The 21,548-nt window shown below is 40.5% G+C and overlaps 1 protein-coding gene across 2 annotated transcripts; it reads left to right on the top strand.

Moving 5' to 3' along the window:
- Nucleotides 1-11,112: 11,112 nt before the first annotated feature.
- Nucleotides 11,113-17,208, top strand: NXT2 (nuclear transport factor 2 like export factor 2). 2 transcript variants are annotated; one of them, XM_040999968.1, is made up of 5 exons: nucleotides 11,113-11,271; nucleotides 12,198-12,282; nucleotides 13,237-13,323; nucleotides 14,003-14,147; nucleotides 15,150-17,208. In XM_040999968.1, the coding sequence occupies exons 1-5, from the start codon at nucleotides 11,174-11,176 to the stop codon at nucleotides 15,329-15,331; spliced, it is 597 nt and encodes a 198-aa protein (XP_040855902.1). In that variant the 5' UTR covers nucleotides 11,113-11,173; the 3' UTR covers nucleotides 15,332-17,208. The 2 variants fall into 2 exon arrangements, with proteins under 2 accessions (XP_040855902.1, XP_040855903.1); XM_040999969.1 differs by lacking the exon at nucleotides 11,113-11,271 and adding an exon at nucleotides 11,919-12,063.
- Nucleotides 17,209-21,548: the final 4,340 nt, after the last annotated feature.

Raw genomic sequence — 21,548 nt, 5'->3', positions numbered from 1 at the left:
AGTGTTCTGGGTGCAATGGTTGTATGCTTCTTATATGTTTGAGAAGTTCTGGAATAAATCAAGGATACCTTCAGTGAGCTCCAGGGTAAAGAAAAAAGGTGTTATAAAATAACGTTGCATAATGGAAACATAAAGAAAAAGAAAGCAGTGTAACAAAAATGTTCAGATCACACAATGGAAGTTAAGAAAGGAAAAATAAACACAGAGCAGATAGGAAAAATAGACAACAAGTAACTAGATGGTAATGATGAAATCAAACATAATCAATAGCCACTTCAAAAAGAGCATACTGGAGAGCTGAATCAAATTCCTTGCTCCTGATTTAGCTTGGTCCTTTACAGTATTTCGTTTGCTCACTCTTATAGTTTTCTTAATAGAAAATGATCAGATATTGTTTATTTTATAGAAAAAATGCAACCACACTGGGTAGTGATCAGCCCTTCCCTAGCCTGATCACCTGCTACTTCCTTGCAGTGTGTTCAAGAGATCTAGAGAGAGAGAGACAGAAAGAGAGAGAGAGACCTGTATTACACAAAAGTATACAGAAAAGTTGAATTTGAAAAAGATGGAAATATACATTATGTAAACACTAGGAAATACTGATTCAGTTATGCTTGATGGAAAAATCCTAATAGCAAAACCTAGACGTGCATATCATGAAAGAAAAATTGTAGGCCAACATCTATCATAAATATGGGTGCAAAAATGCTATATGAAATGTTAACAAAATTAATCCAGTAATATATAAAGTGAATAATAAATGAAGTTTATTCCAATAACAAAATCTTGCTTTAACCAACCTTTGAATATCAACCAATGCATTTTTGTTATGTTACCTCAATAAAATAGAAAGGCTTAATGAATGTGAAAAGGGCATTTGTTAAAATCTAGATCTATTAGGAAAAAAAAGGAGGTTCTCTAACATAGTAAGCAGTGCCTAAACAAGTAAACTTCAGTCCAGGGCTGTGGCACAGTGGATTAAATTGCTGATTGCCACACCAAAGTCGCATATCAGAGTGTGATTTTGTTCCTGTGTCCTCGACTTCTGATCCAACATCTCTGCTACTATATCTCAGAAAGTAGCAGAAGATGGCTGAAGTACTTGGAACCCCACCACCCATATGGAAGTCTTAGATACACCTCTAGTTCATGGCTTTAGCCTCCAATGGAGCTAACTGTTGCAGACAACTGAAGGGTGAATCTGTAAAAGGAAGCTATCTCTTTCCTTCTCTCTCTCCTCTCTCTCTCTCTCTCTCGCTTTCTCCATCTTGTTCTTGCTTTATCTCTCTTGTTCTCTATCTTTGCAATTCTCTATTTCAGATAAACAAATCATTAAATAAAATAGGCAAACTTAACAAGTGATGATGAAATACTAAATTTTTTCCCTGAAATCAGAATCAATACAAAGATGACCACTTTTACTATTTTAACTTAAAATTGCTGTGGAAATACCAGTCAGTACAATAAGGAAAACAAAATAATTTTTAAAATATAAATATTGTAAGGAAAGAAGTGCACTGTATTCATGTGCCGGAGTCCAGCTCCCACTGAGTTTGGAGCTTGAGAAGGGTGCATGGAGTTGGCGACAAAGAAACTGACACTGTCACTTGGTGCCTTCTTGCTGCCTTTTTTTTTGCTCAAGAAGAAGCTGTCCTTTTTATTTACTTAGACACACCACAAGTCTCTGCACAAACGTTTGATTTTACTATCTTTAACTTTAGAACTAAGCCAGAATGCACAGATGTTCAATTAATTTTTACTTCATGATCAACCACGTGCTCTTAAAGATAATTTTGTAAGTTACTATAATCAGTTTCTTTAAAGCAAGCCGTTATTCATTCTTCAGAAGTAGCCATTAGGTGACAGCCAGGACTCCAAGGCCAAGGCACAGATGGTTGCCTACTAATCAGTAAAACATTCCTACTACATTTTATTTTCACAACTTATCTATCACTTAATGGGAGAAACACATCAAAAGAGATAAAACATAAGGATCTAAGACAAAAAGTTTCAAACATTAAATTCCCCTACAACTGCAGGCTCTACAGCCTCATAAGCAATCAAACAATAGTCAAAAGTATATCTCTATGATGTTAATAGAATCATCCTGTATTTCCTCTAGTTAAAAAATTATGAAAGCAGCTAAAACCGCTACATTTTCTATGCTCTAAAGAGTTGCAAGGACAGGCTAACCTTTAGGGTCCCAGTAGCTATATTTTTGTCATAGCAGTTTCACCCCATACTCCCATCACTTCCATTAGTTTGTAAAATTGTTATCAAGCCATTTCCCAGAAGGCATGCTATGTGTCTGGGCCCGATTTCAGGGCAATGGGTAGGCACACAATAAGGTGTCCAGAAATGGCATGGGTTTAAATTGTACTCCTGTGTGCAGTTAAAGGCCCACTCACCAAGACATTATCAGTAACATTAACTCTCAAGCTCACATTAGTTGCCAAAGCCATCTCACAGAGGCAAACAATGCCTCAATAGATTACAGAATTCTTAGTGGGGTGCTTGAGTGTCCATGCAAACAGGGGGTAAGACTGTGTCAAGGTAGTCAAAGAGAAATCCACCGGGCCCTGCCAAACAGCTGGGAGCTCCCTGGGTCCTGCCAAGCAGGGATCTGCTCTCTTCACACCTTCATGCCATCCACACCTACTGCACAGACCCCAGCATTTGTGGATAACATCATTGTGCATATAAATATCAAACATTTCCAAATAGAAATGTTTAAGTGAATTTAACAAAATCTCTGCAAAAATGCACAGAATGCAATCATATTTCTGTATAAACAGTAGTGAACTGTTAGAAAAAAGTTTGACAACGTTATTTATAAATGCATAAAGTAACAGCTAACCAGGAACAACTTTTTAAATTTATTTTTATTTGAAAAGCAGAATCACAGGGAGATAGGTAATTATAAAAAGTTTAAAAGGGGCCCAGCATGATAGTCTAGTTGCTGAGGACCTTGCCTTGGATGAGCCACAATCCCATATGGGCACAAGTTCATGTCCCAGCTGCTCCACTTCCCATCCAGCTCCCTGCTTGTGGCCTGGGAAAGTGGTAAAGAACAACCCAAGGCTTTGAGACCCTTCACCTATGTTGGAGACCCAGAAGAGGCTCCTGGCTCCTGGCTTCGGATCAGCTCAGCTCTGGGTGTTGCATCTACTTGAGGAGTGAACCAGTGGACAGAAGGTCTTTGTCTCCTTCTCTCTGTAAATCTACCCATCCAATAAAAAATAAATATTTTAAAAGAAAACTTTAAAAGGCAAAGTAATTTATGAATGCATAAAGTAACAGCTAACCAGAAACAGTTTTTATTTTTATTTTTATTTTTATTTTTATTTGAAAAGCAGTATCTCGGAGAGATAGAGAGAAAGAGAGAGGATACAAAGAATTCATTCATTCACTGGCTCACTTTCCAAACCCAGCAGCCAGGAGCTTTCTCCCACTATTTCATACAGGTGCAGCAGCCCAACGAGTTGAGGCATCCTCCACTGCTTTCTTAGGCCATATGCAGGGAGCTGGAACTTGAACCAACATTCATACGGGATGCCAGTGCCACAGGCAGAAGCTTACCTTACTACCCCATGGTGCCAGCCTATGCAGAAACAATTCTACTGAAAGAATGTTTAATATCTCTCTGGCAAAATATTACTGAAGGAAATCAGAAGCCCAAAATGAATGGAGAGATACAACATGCACATTTGATTTTGAACATCAATATTGCTAATAACTACAAAGTTTTGTAAAATTCACGGCAATTTGTCACACTCTGTTTGGCCATTTGAAAACAAATAGTTAACCACAGACTTGGTGAAAACGCATTGCATCAGGAAAAAACTTTTACAAGCATTCTGTTTAGAACATTCCAAACCCTCAGAAGGAAACACTCAAATGGGTAGCATTGACATTCTGTTCTAGCTTCCTGTCCTCCCCTACCCTCTTATCACGATCAGTAGCTACTGAAAATTTTTGTGTGCATATCTGCCCCCATTATTCCACTCTTATCTAGTTCTACCCATTCGCAGCGAGCAGGTTTCAAGGGCCTCCCCACACTGTCCTGTGGGTAAAAGTCTTCCTTCAGACCTTGGGCTGCTGCCCAAGCTAGCCATAATGAACCAGTGCCTTTATGGGATTCAGATACACAGAAGACAAGGATTTAGCCACTGAGCTACCACACCAGGCTCTTGGTGCAAATTTTTAAAAATTTATCTGTAGTGATTGCATAATATGCACTTTGTATGAACTTTTTGAAGACTGGTACATATGCATGAGTTTCAAAATTTTTGCAAGAAATAAATCATGCTTCAACGCTATGAACTGCTAAATACTAAAATTAAAATAGACATGAGACAGCTGAACAGTAATCTATAGCCATTTTAAGGTGTATAGAACCCAATTGTATATAAACTAATGATTGTAATGTCAGTGTAGAAGTCATAGGATGTGGTTCAGAACTTGCACTCTTTTTCTCTCTCTCTCTCTCTTTGAACATGCTGGTTACACAATACCATGTCAACTAATTCCATTACGTTATAAATTGTTACTGATGTAATGCTGGGGCTTTTAATTGATTTGGATGATACTCTGTCAGCTCTACCTTCAGACCAGAGACGGTCTCCCCAAGAAACTGCTAAACTTATCTGGACAATAACATGCTGGACTCTATGCTTTGTAGATGCTTGCAAGGAAAGAATCTCAACTGAATCTGAACTGTAGTAATGCAACAAGAATCCACCATGGTGGGAGAAGGGGTTTGGGGGAGGGAAGGGGGGAATTCCAGAGCCTATAAAACTGTATCACATAATGCAATGTAATCAATAAAAAATAAATTTTAAAAACATTTTGCAAGAAATAAACTTATCTTTTGGGCCCACCATTCTATCAGTTAAGCCAATGCTCATAACATTGGCATTGCCCAATGAATCCTGGTTTAAGACCCAGCTGCTCCACTTCTGATCCAGTTTCCTGTTAAAGGTGTTTGGGAAAGCAGCAGATCATGGCTCTGGTGCTTGCACCTCCATCACTCATGTTGGTAACCAGGTTGGAGTTTCTGGCTCCTGGCTTCATACTTGTCTGAGTCTGAAGGCCTTTTGGAATGTAAGCCATCTTTGGAAAATGTGTGTGTGTGTGTGTGTGAGAGAGAGAGAGAGAGAGAGATTCTCTCTCTTTGCTATAAATCACTGTTTAAAAAAACATTTAATTCTATTTTTCCTTAGACTTTTTGAAATACCCTCATATATTTCAAACTTGCTTTAAAAGCAAACTTTCAATGCGTCACTACAACAAAAAGTATTTGAGGTGAGCAGTGCATTAATAAGCCTGATTCAGTCATTCTACAATGTTCACAAGTATCAAAATACCATACTGTCTTCCATGAATATGTATTTGTTACTTGTCAATAAAAATTGCAATTAAAAAAACATCCAGGTGTTAAAGACTACATCTATGTGATAACATTTATATGAGTCAGTGACTAATAAAGGCTATGATATTAAAAGCCACTGGAGTTGTAAGCTTTGGGAAGCATTGACAGGAAAATGAGAGGAAAGAACTTTTTGAGGCACCAGAAATACTCTGTTTAGATACAGCTAGTGCTTGAGTGGGTGTGCACTTCTAATAAAATCCATCAAGCACCACATTTTTTATAATTTTCAAAATTTTATTTTAAATATTGTGTACACTGTTGAGAGGGATGCATGCCCATGTGGCTCCCCGATCAGTGTGGGGAGGGTTGAGGTGTAGAGGAAGGTGGGTAGGACAAATTTTTAAGTTCTATTTTTTTCCTCCTGTGTCCACAGTGGGGATGAGAGGAGGGGGCAGGGTGGAGGGGAATTGAACCACATCAGCACCGAGGATGGAAGACAGTCATTTGATGACGTGTTAGAGACCCCGATGTGGGGAAGAATGTTCCAAGAATGTTACCTGAGTGGTTTGGATAGTTCTGAGACATTATTGGCTCCCTTCCACCAAGGTTGAGAAATTCTTTCCAAGGTCTATTGGGTAACCAAGTCCACCTTAGCGCATCCATAGACCCAGACACTTGCTGCAAAGCTTGGCTAGGAGGATTGTCCAGCCTGTGGTGCTTACCATCCTCTCATGAGGCACTTCACATCCTCTGCTGGCATAGATCAGCTAGATGTTATGTCCCCTGTGTGCATCTGGGCATACTGTCTACTGCAAAAGCATGTGCAACTGAGGAGGCCCAGTCAAAAAACATGTTCTCCAAGGTCAGACCACATATCTTGTAATTTTTCCTGTGGCCAGGATTTGAGTCCAGAAAACTAGTTGGAGAGTCCTGCAAAAAAAAAAAAAAAAATCACCTGCAGTGACCTGAAACTTGACTCTGGTATGTGCTAGCTAGTTCGGGGCCGGGTTCAGTTCATCACCTGTACCAGGCAATGCAGGAACTAATTGCAGGAGCTACAACCTACCAGGGCAGTGTCCAGAGTTCCCATACTAGCCCCACTTCCAGCCCTAGATCTTATGATTGCCAGAGCATACTGCAGTACAGCCTGACATGACTCACATCTAGTCCCAACATTTGTAGGCTGTTGCTGTGGTCTGGCCTGGCCTGGCCAGTCTGTATCCATTCTGATTCTTGAGTGTACCAGCAGGTGTGGCAACCTAACCCAACCTGGCCCAACCCCAGACCAAGACCACATGACAGACGATAGGTGCTGCAGCCCTGGATGGAATGGCCCACCTCAAGTCTCAGCACTCATGTTCACCAGTGGAAGCATAGGCCTAGCAGTGTAGTCCCTAAAGTTACCCTACCAGACCTGCTCCCAGTCCTGGGACTTGCACATACTAGTGGATACTGTGGCCCAGTTTGGCATGGCCAAATGCAGTCTCAACATTTGCCTATAGGTACTGCAGCCTAGCTCAGCCCAGCCCATTCCTAGTCACAGCTGTCATTGGTGGGTGGTGGGTGCAACAACCTAGCCCATCCTTGCCTACCCCAGCCCCAGCCTTCACAGTTCATGTGAACTGATTGATGTTACAGCCCAATCCATCCAGCACCCCATCTTGGCTTTCATTCATGCCAGTATGTGCTGTGGACTGATCCAACTTGGCCCAGCCTTGGCCACCACCAGACATGGCCCACACATATGCCAACAGGTGCTGCAACTCTGCCTGGTTTGGCCTGCCCCCAGCCCTGGCAATCATGCTCACCAGCAGGAACTGTGGCATAGTCCAACTGGTCTGAACCCATTCTGGCTCTCACTAGGGGCATGTAACAATCTAGCCCAGCTTGCCCACCCCCTAGACTCAGCTCTTATGTGACCTGGCAGATGCTGCAGCCTAGCCCAAATACTGTCTTATACTCATTGTGGCTCTCACAGGCACCAGCAGGTACTGAGGCTTATCTCAGTCTGGCCTACCCCCAGACTTAGCCCACATGCATGCCAAAAGGGTGCTGCATCCTTATGTGGTTTGGCCTGGCCTAGCCCCAGTTCTATTACTCACCAGGGGGAGCTTCAGCCTAGTAACGGAGTCCCCAAAGTCCCCCTACCAGGCTTGCTCCCAGCCTCAGATCTTGCCTGTGCTGGCAGGTGCTTCAGCATAATCTGGCATGACCCAGATCCCCAGTATCATTTCAGTTGCTTCCTCTATGCTCTTGCTGATGTGTGTTGTAGCCTAGCTCAGCCTGACACAACCCATACCCTGCCACATGGGACCCTATATTCCTCATCAAAGTGCTGATTTCAGTACCCTCTGCTCTGCTTTCAATCAGCTGCTTACTACTCTGCCTGGGAAACATCAGATGGATGGTTCAAGTTCTTGTTACCCACATAGGAGACCAGGACAGAATTCTGGGCTCCTGGTTTAGAAATAGCCAAGTACTGGCTGTTGTGGGTATTTGAGGACTAAACCACTGGATGGATGATCTCTCTCTCTTCCTCTTTCTGCTGTTCCAGTCAGTGGAAATAAAATAATAAACACCAGAAATCATGAGATACCACTTCATATCAATATTATTATAATCAAAAAGGCAGACAACAACAAGTATTGGCAAGGACGTGGAGAAATCAAAGCTCCTGTACAGCATTGGTGGGAATGTGTTACCACTGTGGAAATCAGGCCAGCAGTTCCTAAAAAAACAGTAAAAAGAAGTTACACTATAAACAAGCAATTCATCTCCTAGATATCTAGGATGTATCCACACAAATACAGTGTACACAGAGGTTCACAGAAGCATTATCTGCAATTACGAAAAAGTAGAAGAAACCAAATATCCACCAATGGATATAGAAATAACTATAATGAAGAATATCTTTGCCGTGGAATATTACTCTGCAAATGAAAAGGAATAAATTACTGATACATGCTACAGCATGGATATGTGTTGAAACATTCTGCTAAGTGAAAGAAGCCAGGCACAAAGTACTATGTATTATATGATTCCATTTATATGGATTTTCCAATCTAAGCAAATCCGAAGAAATAGAAAATATAATGTTAATTGCTCGAAGCCTAGGTTAAAGGGGCCTGGGGATTTAATGGTCGTTGAAAAGCTGTCTATTTTCTGGGTTTCAAAAATGTTTTAAAGTTTAATGGGGATTCTGGCATAAGCCCATGAATACACTAAAATCTGAATAGTTTATAACTATTTAAATAGTTAATAGCTATTTAACAACTGACTAGTTTATAAAAGAATTACTTCTATGATAATATAAATTGATAGGATGATATAAATATAAATAGTATCTCAACAAACCTGGTTTAAAAATAAAAGACCTATTTAATGTGAACCAGATTATTGCCAATTCTAGATTTTGAGAGAAAGGGGCAGGCAGATAGGGTTGTTTGAGATTAGTCCTACCCAGTGTGGAGAAAGGCCAAAATTTCAATATGGATTCAGTAGCTTTCAAGGATTTTCATCCACACTTGACCAGCAGAGCTGGCTGCACAGTAACTTAGTCAACTCAATTACTGCTCCTATAATTTGTTATCCCAGCACTCCCACATTTTTCCTGGACTGTACTACTGACGCTCTCAATAACCTACTAACTACTGGATCTCTTACAACCTCAATCTGTTAAATATACAGCTACCTAATCTCTGCAATGTGCACAAAAATTATGTTCCTTGAACAAGTATCATCTAATAGGCAGTGACACAAATCTCAAAGCAATGTTCTGAAACACATGCTACTATTATTATTTCCACTTTGTATCTAACGGGGTTGTGTCATGCAATAGAATATGCCATATGATTAAGGTCATAGAGCTAGTCAGTGGCACCACCAGGAATTTAACCCAGATTGATCCCAATAGCATAGCTGACCAAAATGCTATTCTGTGTTCGAAGCAAAGCCTTTTTACACCACTCCTAGTCATTCTTTCTATGGCAAATGTTGTTATCTAGGAAAAGCAACTCTGTGTCTCATTCACCTTCTTCCCAGTTCACTCTCTAATCAACAAAGTTTTCATATGATTTAAATGCACTGCTCGGTTCCACTGAAGTCCAGCACTGGCCTCTCTATTATCACCCAGCCTCCCACTTTTGCAACACATGGATGTCACTATTCCTGCAATGTAACAAAAAGAAATCTTTATAAACATTTCAGCACAAAACTTTGAGGTCTTGCCCCATTTCTCATTCAGATGCCTTTGTTCAATATCCCCAATCACATCCTCTTCTCTAGCCTTACCGACGACACCAGCAGTTGCCCTCCTAGTCGTAAGAGGGATGAGACCCCTCTGGGTTCAGGGCATAGGAAATGAAGGAAGACTGTGCCAAGAGAACTTAACCTGCCATGGTTCCTGAAGAGGAAGCAGACATGAAAGGAGTGAACATTCTGAAATGAGATTATGAGAAAATGCATGAATAGCAGATTTTTTCTTTAACTTTCATTTTTTTACCTTTCATTTAAAAGGCAGAGTTTCAGAAAGGAGGCTATGTAGAGAGGATTTTCCATCCACTGGTTCACTTCCTAAATAGGCACAATGGCAAGAGCTGAGGCAATTCAAAGTCACAAGCCAGGGGTGTCTGCTAAGTCTCCCACGCAGGTGTGGGCCCCAAGCACTTGAGCCATCCTTCACTGTTTTCCCAGGCCATAAGCAGGAAGCTGGATCAGAAGTGGAGCAGCCAGGTCTCAAGCCAGCACCCATGCAGGATGCCATCACCACAGGCAGAGGGTTAGCATACTGTACCATGACAGCCCCAAGAAATTCATGAGTAGAAAAATTCCTAAGAGCAAAGCATTTGGGATTAGACACCTTGAAATGCCACATCCATTAGCTATATCATCCTAACCAATTAACTTCTTTGAACTTCAGTTTCCATTATTTAAAATTGGAGTAGTAGCACCTACCTGTCTGAGATGGTAAGGATTGAATAAAAGATAAAACACCAAGCCTCAGCAAAGACAAATAATCACCAATAAAACAGTAAATAGTTGTTTTAAGCACATAACAGTTAAGTTTCCCAGTGTTTGTGAATTGGGAAAAATGTCTGAAAAGATAAATTATGTCCAAAGATAGGTCTTCAAGGACAATGGGAACTTGGCAGGGAAAATGTTAACACAATTGGAGGGAAAGAAGGAGGAAGAGCAGTGAAAGATGAAACTAGAAACTGCTTTAGGGAACAGGAGGAACTGGGAAAGTTACATTTTGTTCCTTTGTAACTCATTAATGTTTCATTTAGTGTCTTGCATTCTGGTTCCACTGTAGATTCAGGCAGCTATATGGTAATTCCTCTTTAGGCACTGCTCTATCTGCAGAACCTTGCCCATTGTCTAGAACCATAGTAAATGTTTAATACACTTTTGTTGCCTGAATGTTGATGATCAGTAGAGAGGAATCAAGAAACAATTTCCAAGAACTCAAGTAGAGATGACAGGAGAATTTAAAGAAGGAGGGATGGAGGCAAAAGCACAGAAAAAAAAAATCAGAGAACATCCTGTGCTTACAAGCATCAAAAGCCTGTGTTTTACCTTGGTTTTCATGTTTAATAAAAATGCACAGTTGTGATTAAAGTTCAGAGGGAAGATGGTGGATATGGATACTTACTAACATATTTGTAACAATAGTGCGGGGAGGACTTCAGTGGGAGATGTCTCGGATGTGACGTCAGAGACAAACGGAAGAGGCAAGAAGTTCTTAACGTTTCAGTTAGAGGTAGAAGAGGAGAGAAGCAGTCAGGGAAAACAAAGTTCTCCAGTATGAGAAGGTATAGAAGAGACTGGTCTTCTGGAGAGCCGGATAGGTATTGTGGAAGGAGAGACTACCATCATGAGCAGCCTGAAAGCAGCTACTCAAGGTAAGAAGCGACGGGGCAATGCAGAAGCCAGTGGTGGCTTTGAGCTAGGCTGAAAAGCCGTATTGGCTTGCTAGTGACTTCATCTGGCCTTCAATCTCAACTCCCTGTCTCTAAGCACGCTAGGTAATTTGTGTCTCAGTTGAAATCGGAGATGGTAAAAGTAGTAATTAACGGTATTGGAAATGTGCCAGTGAATAAAAATATGTGGAAAATGGTGGTGATTTGAGATTTTAGCTATTGTTTGCCTTCTTTCTTCTGTATTAAGGGGCCTGCAAAGTGTGGATGGTATTGTGAAGTCATTTTTAATTTTATTCTCGGGAAGATACTTGCAAGTGTATTATAGAATAGACCCGAAAAGCCTTTACCTTTGAAATATGGTGGGTGTAAAATGAAATGTTTTGTATTCCTGCCGTTTTGTTGCTGGGGGAGCCTTGTTTCTTCCAGAAGATTCCAGAACAAAACTCTCTAAACTGTTCTGTTGCTGTTGCCCAGTGTGCTCCCACAAGCTCCGCCCCTTCTATCTCAAACTGTGGCTCTCTTAGGCCTCACGTTTCTCATTGGTTGTCAGTGGACTTTGATCCTATTTCCTGCAGTAGTAAGACAACCCGCTTCCCTTAATTGTACATTTTTGCTTTGAGCGAAGCTGCCTGGCTTCAAAACCAGGATAGTTTTCTTCAGAGTATTCAGTTGGCAAGAGAGTAGTGTTGTTTTTCTCTTTTAAACTACGTGAACAACCATCAAGGAGTAAATAAAATAACCGAGGTGGTAGCAATTCAATGGAACTGAAAGGAGGTGGGTGGGACGGTGGGAACGCCGGGGCGCTTTTAACGGCGGACTGGCTACTTCCGGGACCGAATGGGCGGTTTAGTAAATTGTGCGCCTTTGGCGGGTTTTGGTCGCTTTCTAAACTTTTGGTTCTATAACAGCCGAAGATACCACGCCCGCGACGAGGTGGTGACTCTGCCACTGCCGGGAAAGGCTGCTTCGGGATCCCCCATGTCCATGGCCGTGGTGAGTGAGCGGGTCGCGATGGGGAGCCTCGGCGTCGGCGCGCCGGTGGCCGAGGGGAGGGGCACGGGCGGAGCTGTGCGTCACATGTTCGGGCGACGAATCCGGTTCAGAACAGCCTGTCTCGGGGGCGGGGCCCAGAGCAGCGCCCGCCCTCTCAGCGTCGCGTGGCCTCTGATTGGTCCCGGAGTGAGCGGAGTTACGGGAGGGTGGGCCAGGGTCTCAGGTTCATTAGAGGCTCTAAAGCTCTGTTTAATCTGCCCCCTTAAAAACAAAAAGTGCCCTTGATCGCCTGACAAAGGAATGAAAGTGATGACCCAGGGGTCTGCATTCAGAGAATTGGCTATGGCTGCCGAATGGCAGGGCGAGAAGGGACCCGAGCGCCTTCCCTCTCCACCTTAGCTCCCGGTAGCATGTCTGTTCTAATACACTAGAAAACAAACCCTACGAAGGTGTGCACAGTGAGCAAGTTTTCTAAGTGGACCTTCATACTTTTCCAAGTAGTTCCTTGCGACTTCACTTATTCCTATTGCCTTTCGTTTCGTTTCGTTTCGGCCAATCAGCGCTGTTTCAATTGAATCGTAACTTTTGCCTGGGAAAGAAAGCTAAACATGTTTCCCGTTTACTCAGTAACTTCCCTCTCCCCACACTTTAAGACTTACACAGTGTCATTTTTATAACCGTGAATGTTTTGTAACATATATTGTGAACACTGAAAGCAATCGGATTCCCTAGTCAGACATGATCATATATTACAGAGAAGCACCTACAAACAACTTTTTTAAAAAGCAACTCTCGATTCCATATCATTACAATTCTTATATGCACATGGAAGAATATGGACTGTGTATAGAGCTACAGTGTTTACTGAGGTAGCTCATCGGCTCTTGCTGCTGGTTTGGCGCTCAGGCACAGTTGGGGAGCAGGTCATCAATACTTGCAACACTTTTCTTGTAGGACTTCAAAACATATGTAGATCAGGCCTGCCGAGCTGCTGAGGAGTTTGTCAACATTTACTATGAGACCATGGATAAGAGACGCCAGGTGAGTATTACACAATGCACTACCTTTTATCCAATATCAGTTCTTTTTGCTGTTAATGAGCCAGCTGTTTGGCTCCTTTATGTGATAACTGGACTTGCTTTTTAAGAACTTGCTTGGGGAAGTATTGCTATAATGGCTGTTAGGAGGTATCTCTTTGCTTTTCCCTAGTTTTCATGATCTCATGCCAGTTGCTATTTTTTCTTACCATCGTTTTATGACTAGGGTGATGAGTAGCAATTAAGTAAACCCTAACTCTTTTATCAGCATAGTGCTATAATTTAGTGAACTTCTGTTCTGCAGGTGCAAAGGTTGATACTTTATTACTAAATCCCTATCATTGTAAAGGCAGAAGATGAAAGAAGTTCCTGGTAGTTTGTATGGGATGGGGGAAGGGATGTGACAGTGGATGCTTTATTGTTCCTTGTGTAGAGTGTTTATTGTGCCTACTAATCACAAAAATAAAGTAGCCTCAAGGAGCGATCTAGGTTTTCGTAGCATTAAGAACATGATCATATATCCATCTCTCCTGCCCCTCCCACTTTCCCTGTTTCCTAAACTCTCTCCCTACACACCCAGTTTTGTAAATTTCATGTTCCTATACCTTTTAAACTACTTCTAGACAATGGTTTACCTAAAAGCATAACTCTGTCCATTTTACTTTTACATTTTCCCACGTTAGGCAATTACCAGGCTCTATCTGGACAAGGCCACCCTGATCTGGAACGGAAATGTTGTTACCGGCATGGACTCCCTGACAAGTTTTTTTGACATGTTGCCATCAAGTCAGTTTCAAGTCAACATGTTAGATTGCCAGCCAGTTCATGGTAAGATCAAGGTATTCTGAGATACTTGCTTTGTTTTCCTTGAATAACCACTGAACTTTTACATCAGAAGCATCAAGCAACTTATACTAGTAGAACTGTTTACGTACTTAGGTAACGTTAATATTCTATGTCATTGAGCTATCCAAACTTTTGGTTTTCCTTTAAAAGCTTCTTACTTTAGAGACCCACTAATGAGTTTTCATGGTTTGTGTGGTTTTGGCTTATAAAAGAACCATATGAGAAATCGAAGATACATTAGCTTTTCGTTCATGAAGAAGAGAAAGCGCCTACTTTTTCTCAATATAACTGCCTGCAGGATCTTAAACTGTCTTCAGAGAAAATTTAGCATATATACATGGTTAATATCTTTTGATGTCTTTTTCAACTTATTAAAATTTCACGGAAGCTTATTCTGTTAATATGAAATCAGTTTGTGGAAAGAGAATATGATTCAAGATACATCTATGCAGTTTATAATATTGTCCTCTAGGTGGAGTCCTAAGTGTCTTAAGTATGGGGAGGGGGTCTTTAAACAGCTCATGGAAAAATGGAATTAAAAACTAAGCATATATTGGTGCAAAATAATTTGAAATCATGCACCATAATTCCATCACTCAAAATTTGCATAGCTGCTTTAAAGGTCCCTTCTACTGGTTTAGGGCAATGCTTTTCCTGTGATGTTCATAAACAATAGCTGAAGAAACAACATATGCATAAGCCTTATGGACGCCTAATAAAATATTAATGTATATCGGAAACATTTGGTCCTGCACTATTTACAAACTCTTTATTTTAAAACATCAGAGTACCTCAAATCTTACAGGACTGAAAGTAATTTCAGTATCTTTGAAATCTACTTTATTTTCTCGTTTGGGATTTACATACTCATCATTGTAAAGAAAACTTACGATATTTGTTAGCATTAGGTCATAAACTACACAACTTTAAAAATCTGCTTTTCTAAAGACAAAACTAACCTTTTTTTTGTGTGTGTGGATGAAGAGCAAGCTACCCAGTCGCAGACAACAGTTCTCGTTGTGACCAGCGGAATTGTGAAGTTTGATGGAAACAAGCAACATTTCTTCAACCAAAATTTCCTGCTGACTGCTCAGGTCACACCCAACAGTACAGTGTGGAAGATAGCCAGTGATTGCTTCCGTTTTCAAGACTGGGCTACTTGCTAAAGGGAGCAGGGAGTCCATTCATCTTTGTTCCATTAGCTCCAGCAGCAAATCCATCTCTTCATAAAAGCACTACAGACTAGCATGTGCTTTCTTGCTTTGTTTTATTCTTAACACCTTTTTCTAGCAGATACAAGTTTAAATCATTGCCCTTAAGAGCTTTAATGCTATTTTTACATGCCTTAGATACGTTCAGTAATGCCATTCTTTACTATTAAGCACGTGATCTTGGTACTAACATATTCACTGTGAACCCAGCCTTTTGCAAAAATGGAATTCTTTATTATAATACTGTCTAGAATATCAGCACAATGTAACTCTGGGAAGAAACGCAGCTCATTTTGGTTATTAGATACATTTTTGTAACAAAATACTTGCCTATTTTCAGTTAACACTAGTAATACAATTTTAATATATAGCTTTTCCAAATCAGGACAGCGAAAACAATACAAATTTAGGTTTGTACAACTAGTCTAATGTATTAGAATTGCAAGGTAAAGTTGTTTTTTTTTTTTTTACACTGGCACATTTTGTTATGAAGTGAATTAACCAAATAGAGTGATGCAGAATGTTCTTAGTTGATGCCTGAGCATCAGGTACATTTGGTGGCTTAGCAGCAAAACTTAAAAAAGATTTTCTTGGCAGCTGTAGGTTTATACATTTACACAATGAATGGTAGTAGAATTAATAGCTTTAGTAGGAGAATGGGGAATGAGAAATGCAAAATCTAAGTTTGAAGCCAAAAGTGGAGGGTGAATTTCAAAATGATAACTTTTTGGTACTTGTTTTCTACCTCCTAAAAATGTACCCTGCTTTTAGTTTAAATTTCTCATTAAGTATTTTTGCCTACTGATCATGAATGTCACTTAGTTCAAGAAGGATTCTTTTTTTAAAAAAAACAATCTACATCACCTTACGTATGTATGTGTGTTTTTAGGTATCAGCTTATTGAAAAATAAATATGGGAAGTAAAATACCAGCAATAAATCTCACCTGGTAACATAATCTAGCAGGGAAGTTGGAAAGAAAGCCACTAATACCTCTTTGCACCATTATTAACTTCTAAGTCTTCCGTGTGAACTTTAGACCCAAAGTATTCCATATATTACCCGCTCCCAAAAGAGTTCATTTTATGCTTGTGCTTTATACTGCCATATGCTTTATCTTTTCCTGGATTATTGAAAGTTAAAATAGTTGATTTTGCAATTTGCTATTTCATATACTAGTGGGGAAATGTGGGTAACTCATCTTTTGGAGCAACAGGAAAAAAAATAGAGCACAGATCTTCATACTAAAGTTCAAAAGAACAAATTGAATATTTTTTCAGCTTCTAGAGAAGTTTTAACGTTGGTTTTAAACTTTTTTTTTTCATTTTTAAATGTCTTAAAGACATGCCAGCTTTGTTTTCTACACTGCAATCAAAATCAATATTTCTTATCATTTAATTTTAAACCCTGTAACTCATCAACTCCTGGCTAATAATTCATGTTCTATTTCTAAGACACTCACTTAAAACAGACTTTAAAAAGATAAGGAAATGGAGCTGAAATTTAGAGCACACCTTCTTGTAGAACTAGTCAAAACTTATGTGTGATAATATACTCCAAGTGAGAGTTATTGTTGCTTAGGGTTTTTGTAAACCACAGCTTTCAAGTGCAACAGTCAGCAGGCCAGGTCCTACTCTATCTCTAATGGAGAACAGTCTCAAGTAGAAGTTACATGTAACTAGCAATAACTAAACTGATGGTTGTGTGTTGTTCACAAAGTGTTTTAAGACTTGTATGCGACCTGATTTTTCCAAACTGGAAACTTTTAAATGGCTGGAATGACTCTTTATGGGCTAGACTGTATTTTTTGACATGGTCATATTTTTCTAACTCGCAAAGAATAAAATTTGATTTCTGATGAGTTTTCACATTTGGTAAGGTTTTTTAAATTTGTTATTTTTAGTTATTTGAGAAATCTCCCTTCTGTTAACTCCTGGTATGCTCAGGGCAGCTGGAGGTGGGTATTAAACACAGATATTTCCACGGGCCGTTCAGACACCTTACCTGGTGTCTTACTAAGCCAGTGACTCAGTCAAGCTCGTTTTAAGGCCTTTTTTTTCTTTTTCTTTCTTTTCTTTTCTTCTTCTTTTTTTTTTTTTTTTTTTTTTGCACTTTTGAGGGTTCGAAACAGATACTTGATTCTTCTACAAAGCATAAGGTTTTTTTCAAATTAAAAAAAAATAAAACTTTGTTGAAAACAATGATTGACAACTTGTCCTTTTTCTTTGTCCTTTTTGCAATCCATCCTATTCCTCCTCTCTTCCTGTCAAGTATTCAGTTTCCTGGGATCATCTATTTGAGGTAGCAATGAAGTTGGGTGAAAATGGAAATCCTAGCCAAAATGCTGCATTTACTGGGAAGTGAATGCCAAAATACACTGATTGCCACAAATAAAGGTGCCATTATCTTTAATTCTACATTAAAAATATATCCATACAGCCCTTTAATTTTTAAATTGCTTTAATATTTTTCTTGGTAAAGCAGAAACAGCCCTCTTCCACTTGTAAATTCATTACCTAAATGCTTGAAATAACCAGAGCCCAGCAAGGCTGATACCAGGAGGCCAGAATGAAACCTGGGTCTTCCACATGGATGGCAGGAATCCATCTATTTGGGGCATCATCTGCTGCTTTCACAAGCACATTAGTGACTGCTATGGGAATGCAGGTGCCCAAAGTTGCACCTTAAGCAGCCCACGCTTATTATTTGTAGAATGAACCTCAAAAACATTAGCAAATAGGAGCATGAGTTTGAGTCCTTGCTTCTCCTTTCATGAACCAAATCCCTGCTAATATGCTTGAAAAGCAGGAAAAAGGCCCAAATGCCTGGGCCCTTACCGCCCACAAGGGCAATCTGGAAGGGGTTTCAGGCTCCTGGATTCAGCCTGCTATATCCCTAGCCATTGTGGCTATTTGAGGAGTGAATCAAATGGAAGAATCTCCATTTCTCCCTCTTTAGCTCTTCCATATAGTTTTTAAAGGCTTAATTTGTACAGATAATTGCATTTAACAGTTATAAAATGTGTTCTTTAAAACTTTATTAATTGAATATATACTTGTGGGATATTGTACAGCATTTCAGTGCATGTGTGTAATATGTGCTGATCAAGTTGGAGAAGTAACATTCCCCTCTTTTGCCATAGCTTTAGTCCTGGAGCTTTGGAGCACCTTGGATAGGCTGTTGGGAGCTGTGATATCAAACACTGAAAACGTGTTCTATCTAGCTGATGTAATACCTATTGTCCAGACTTAAAAGAGAAAATGTGTGTGTATACACACACTAAAATATCTTCATCCCTTCAAAAGAATGAAATCTTTTACAGCAAAATGGGTGGTACTAGAAGAGATTATGTTAAGGTGAAATAAGCCAGACACAGAAAGATAAATAGCATATGTTTCCCTTATATGTGAAAGGGGACATACATTCTTTTTTTTAAAGATTTATTTTTATTATTTTTTTTATTGGAAAGGCGGATATACAGAGAGGAGAGACAGAGAGGAAGATCTTCCGTCCAATGATTCACTCCTCAAGTGAGTGCAACGGCCGATGCTATGCCAATCTGAAGCCAGGAGCCTCTTCCGGGTCTCCCACGTGGGTGCAGGGTCCCAAAGCCTTGGGCCGTCCTCGACTGCTTTCCCAGGCCACAGACAGGGAGCTGGAAGGGAAGCGGGGCTGCTGGGATAGAACCGGCGCCCATATGGGATCCCAAGAGTGCAAGGCGAGGACCTTAACCACTGCGCCATCACGCCAGGCCCGGGACATACATTCTTATAAAGCATAGGGGGGGTACTTATATCTGAAAAAAATAATGTGTTACAGAAGATAGAGAAAAATTCAAAAAAATTCAAATATACTGTAACATATAATTGCATTGATGTTAGGAATCACAACCAAAAGGGAATTTTTAAATTTCCATATAGCTGGAAAATTAAAAGTATATGTCTTAAGGTAATGAAGTAGCTTCAGTTAGGATTACTCAAAACAACAACTAGAAAATATTGATAACATATGAACCAAGTCAATTTAAAGGCATAATAGAACAAAAGACATTCTTCTCGGGTATAGGAAAAATGATGCTAAAAATCATATAGAAACACAAGACATTCAGAATACCTAAGGCAATCTTAACAACAAAAATAAAGCCAGGAGCCTGTGTGGTAGCTTAGTGATTGAAGTACTCATCTTGCATGCACCAGGATCCCATATGGGCACCAGTTCATATCCCAGCTACCCTACTTCCCATCTAGCTTCCTGCCTCTGCCTTGGGAAAGCAGTAGAGGACGGCTCAAAGCCTTGGGACCCTGCACATGGTTGGGAAACCTGGAAGAAGCTCCTGGCTTCAGATCGGCTCAGCTCCAGCCATTGCAGCTACTTGGGGAGTGAACCAGCAGATGGAAGACCTTGCTGTCTCTCCTCTCCATAAATCTGCCTTTCCAATATAAATAAATGAAACTTTTAAAATAAATAAATAAAGCTGGAGGATCATATCAGATTGCATGACTTTAGGGGCTAAAATCCAAGAGAAGAGAGGACTCACAGATAAGTGAATTAATGTTGCACAATTGCTTTTCCCCTGTAGACATTTGCTAGTTCCGAACATGAGATGAGACCCTGAGAACTCAGGTGAAGGGTCTAGGCAAAAGGGATCTAATAAGTGGTAGAATTTTGAGCTATTCTGGAGGGCCAGCAGATAAAGAACAGAGGCTGAAAGATCATGGTCCCAGGGAAAAGGGACAGACAGTGAAACTGAATCCTATATAGGCACATGCACACACACATACATATATACACATACATAATATATATGCACACACATACATATGTGCATACATAATACATATAATATATGCATGATGTTGAGAAGGCAAAATTTGTTGAGGACATTCAAGAGATGGGAGAGGAGCTTCAAATAAACCCCATGATCTCCTGTTCCAATTTCGGGCTTTATTGTATTATGTCTTTATCCTGTTTTCTCAAAGACTCTGGGTTCCCTGATAACTCCACACCTAGCTTTCTCAGAACCCACCCTTAGGTAGGAAAGTGGTTTCCTGCTACTCCAAGGTAAGCCAAGGCTTGATAAGGAAGCCAAAGCTTGCCTACTGAGTTTATGTTTTTCTTAATGTTGAGCATTTTCTTGGTGGTTAGAAAGAGTTACAGGCTGTGGTAGGTGTGGACTCAGTTCTCTCTTCAAGAAACATCTAACCTTCCTGCTATAGGGAGAGCAGTTAGCTGAGAGCCTGCAGCTATCGCACCTGCAGCATTTGCTTCCGTTTTGAACCAAGGCTGTGATCTTTGGAGGCAGCCTCTAGTCAATAACAGAATACAACAGGGGGGCCAAGGCTGTGCTTCGCATTTCAGTGCTGTGCTTCATTCATACATCATCTTGGCCCCACATTTCTCTCTCTCTCTCTCTCTCAGACTATCTGAGAGCTTTGCAGGACTACATCACAGTGTGCCTGATTCTGCTTTTGTCCTTTCCTTTCACAAGTGTCACATACTCATCAGGATCAGAGGAATGCCACAGAACCCTGCTTCCTCCATCTTTAGCTTTCACTGAAGTCAATCTTCCCGCATTTAGCCCCTTTTATTCTTACTTCCACCTCCACCTCTTCCTGCTAGAGAACCAGAATTGAGTAGGGCATTTCACGGCCAGTCCTTCGCTGAACTGATACATTGCTCAATATTGAAAGTGAGCATGTGGTGGCTTCTCAGACCATTTTTCTAGTAGCCTATTTGACCATCTCCCTGGAAATATCTGCAGGCAATTGAAGAAATAAAACAGAAGACAATGACTCCCAGCAAACCCCACATCCAGGCTCTCGATGAGGCACCCCAGACATTTCAGTTGAAGTCTGGAGGACATCTCCAGTTCCCATAAGCCTTGTAAGAATTGGAGTGGAAGAAGGAATGGGAAGACATTTAAGTTGTCCAGCTCTGGGAAGGGGATGAAGAAAGGAGATAGTGCTGGAGAAAGGGAGCATATGGTGAAGATGGCACACTTAGTACTTACCATTTTGGCATCTTAGCATCCTGGCAGTAAAAATCTGGACTTCTTCTGAACCCTTTAGATGCTGGCCTGCCAAAGACTTCGGCCTTCTGTCCCATTCTCACCTCCTACTCTTGCTTTGGCATGCCTTGAAAAGCAGGTTTACAGAGAGAAGGAGAGACAGAAA

Source organism: Ochotona curzoniae, unplaced genomic scaffold, assembly GCF_017591425.1.
Source record: "Ochotona curzoniae isolate NIBS_2020 unplaced genomic scaffold, NIBS_Ocur_1.0 scaffold_1852, whole genome shotgun sequence".
NCBI classification, from domain to species: Eukaryota; Metazoa; Chordata; class Mammalia; order Lagomorpha; family Ochotonidae; genus Ochotona; species Ochotona curzoniae.
This window is presented reverse-complemented; position numbering and strand designations above follow the sequence as displayed.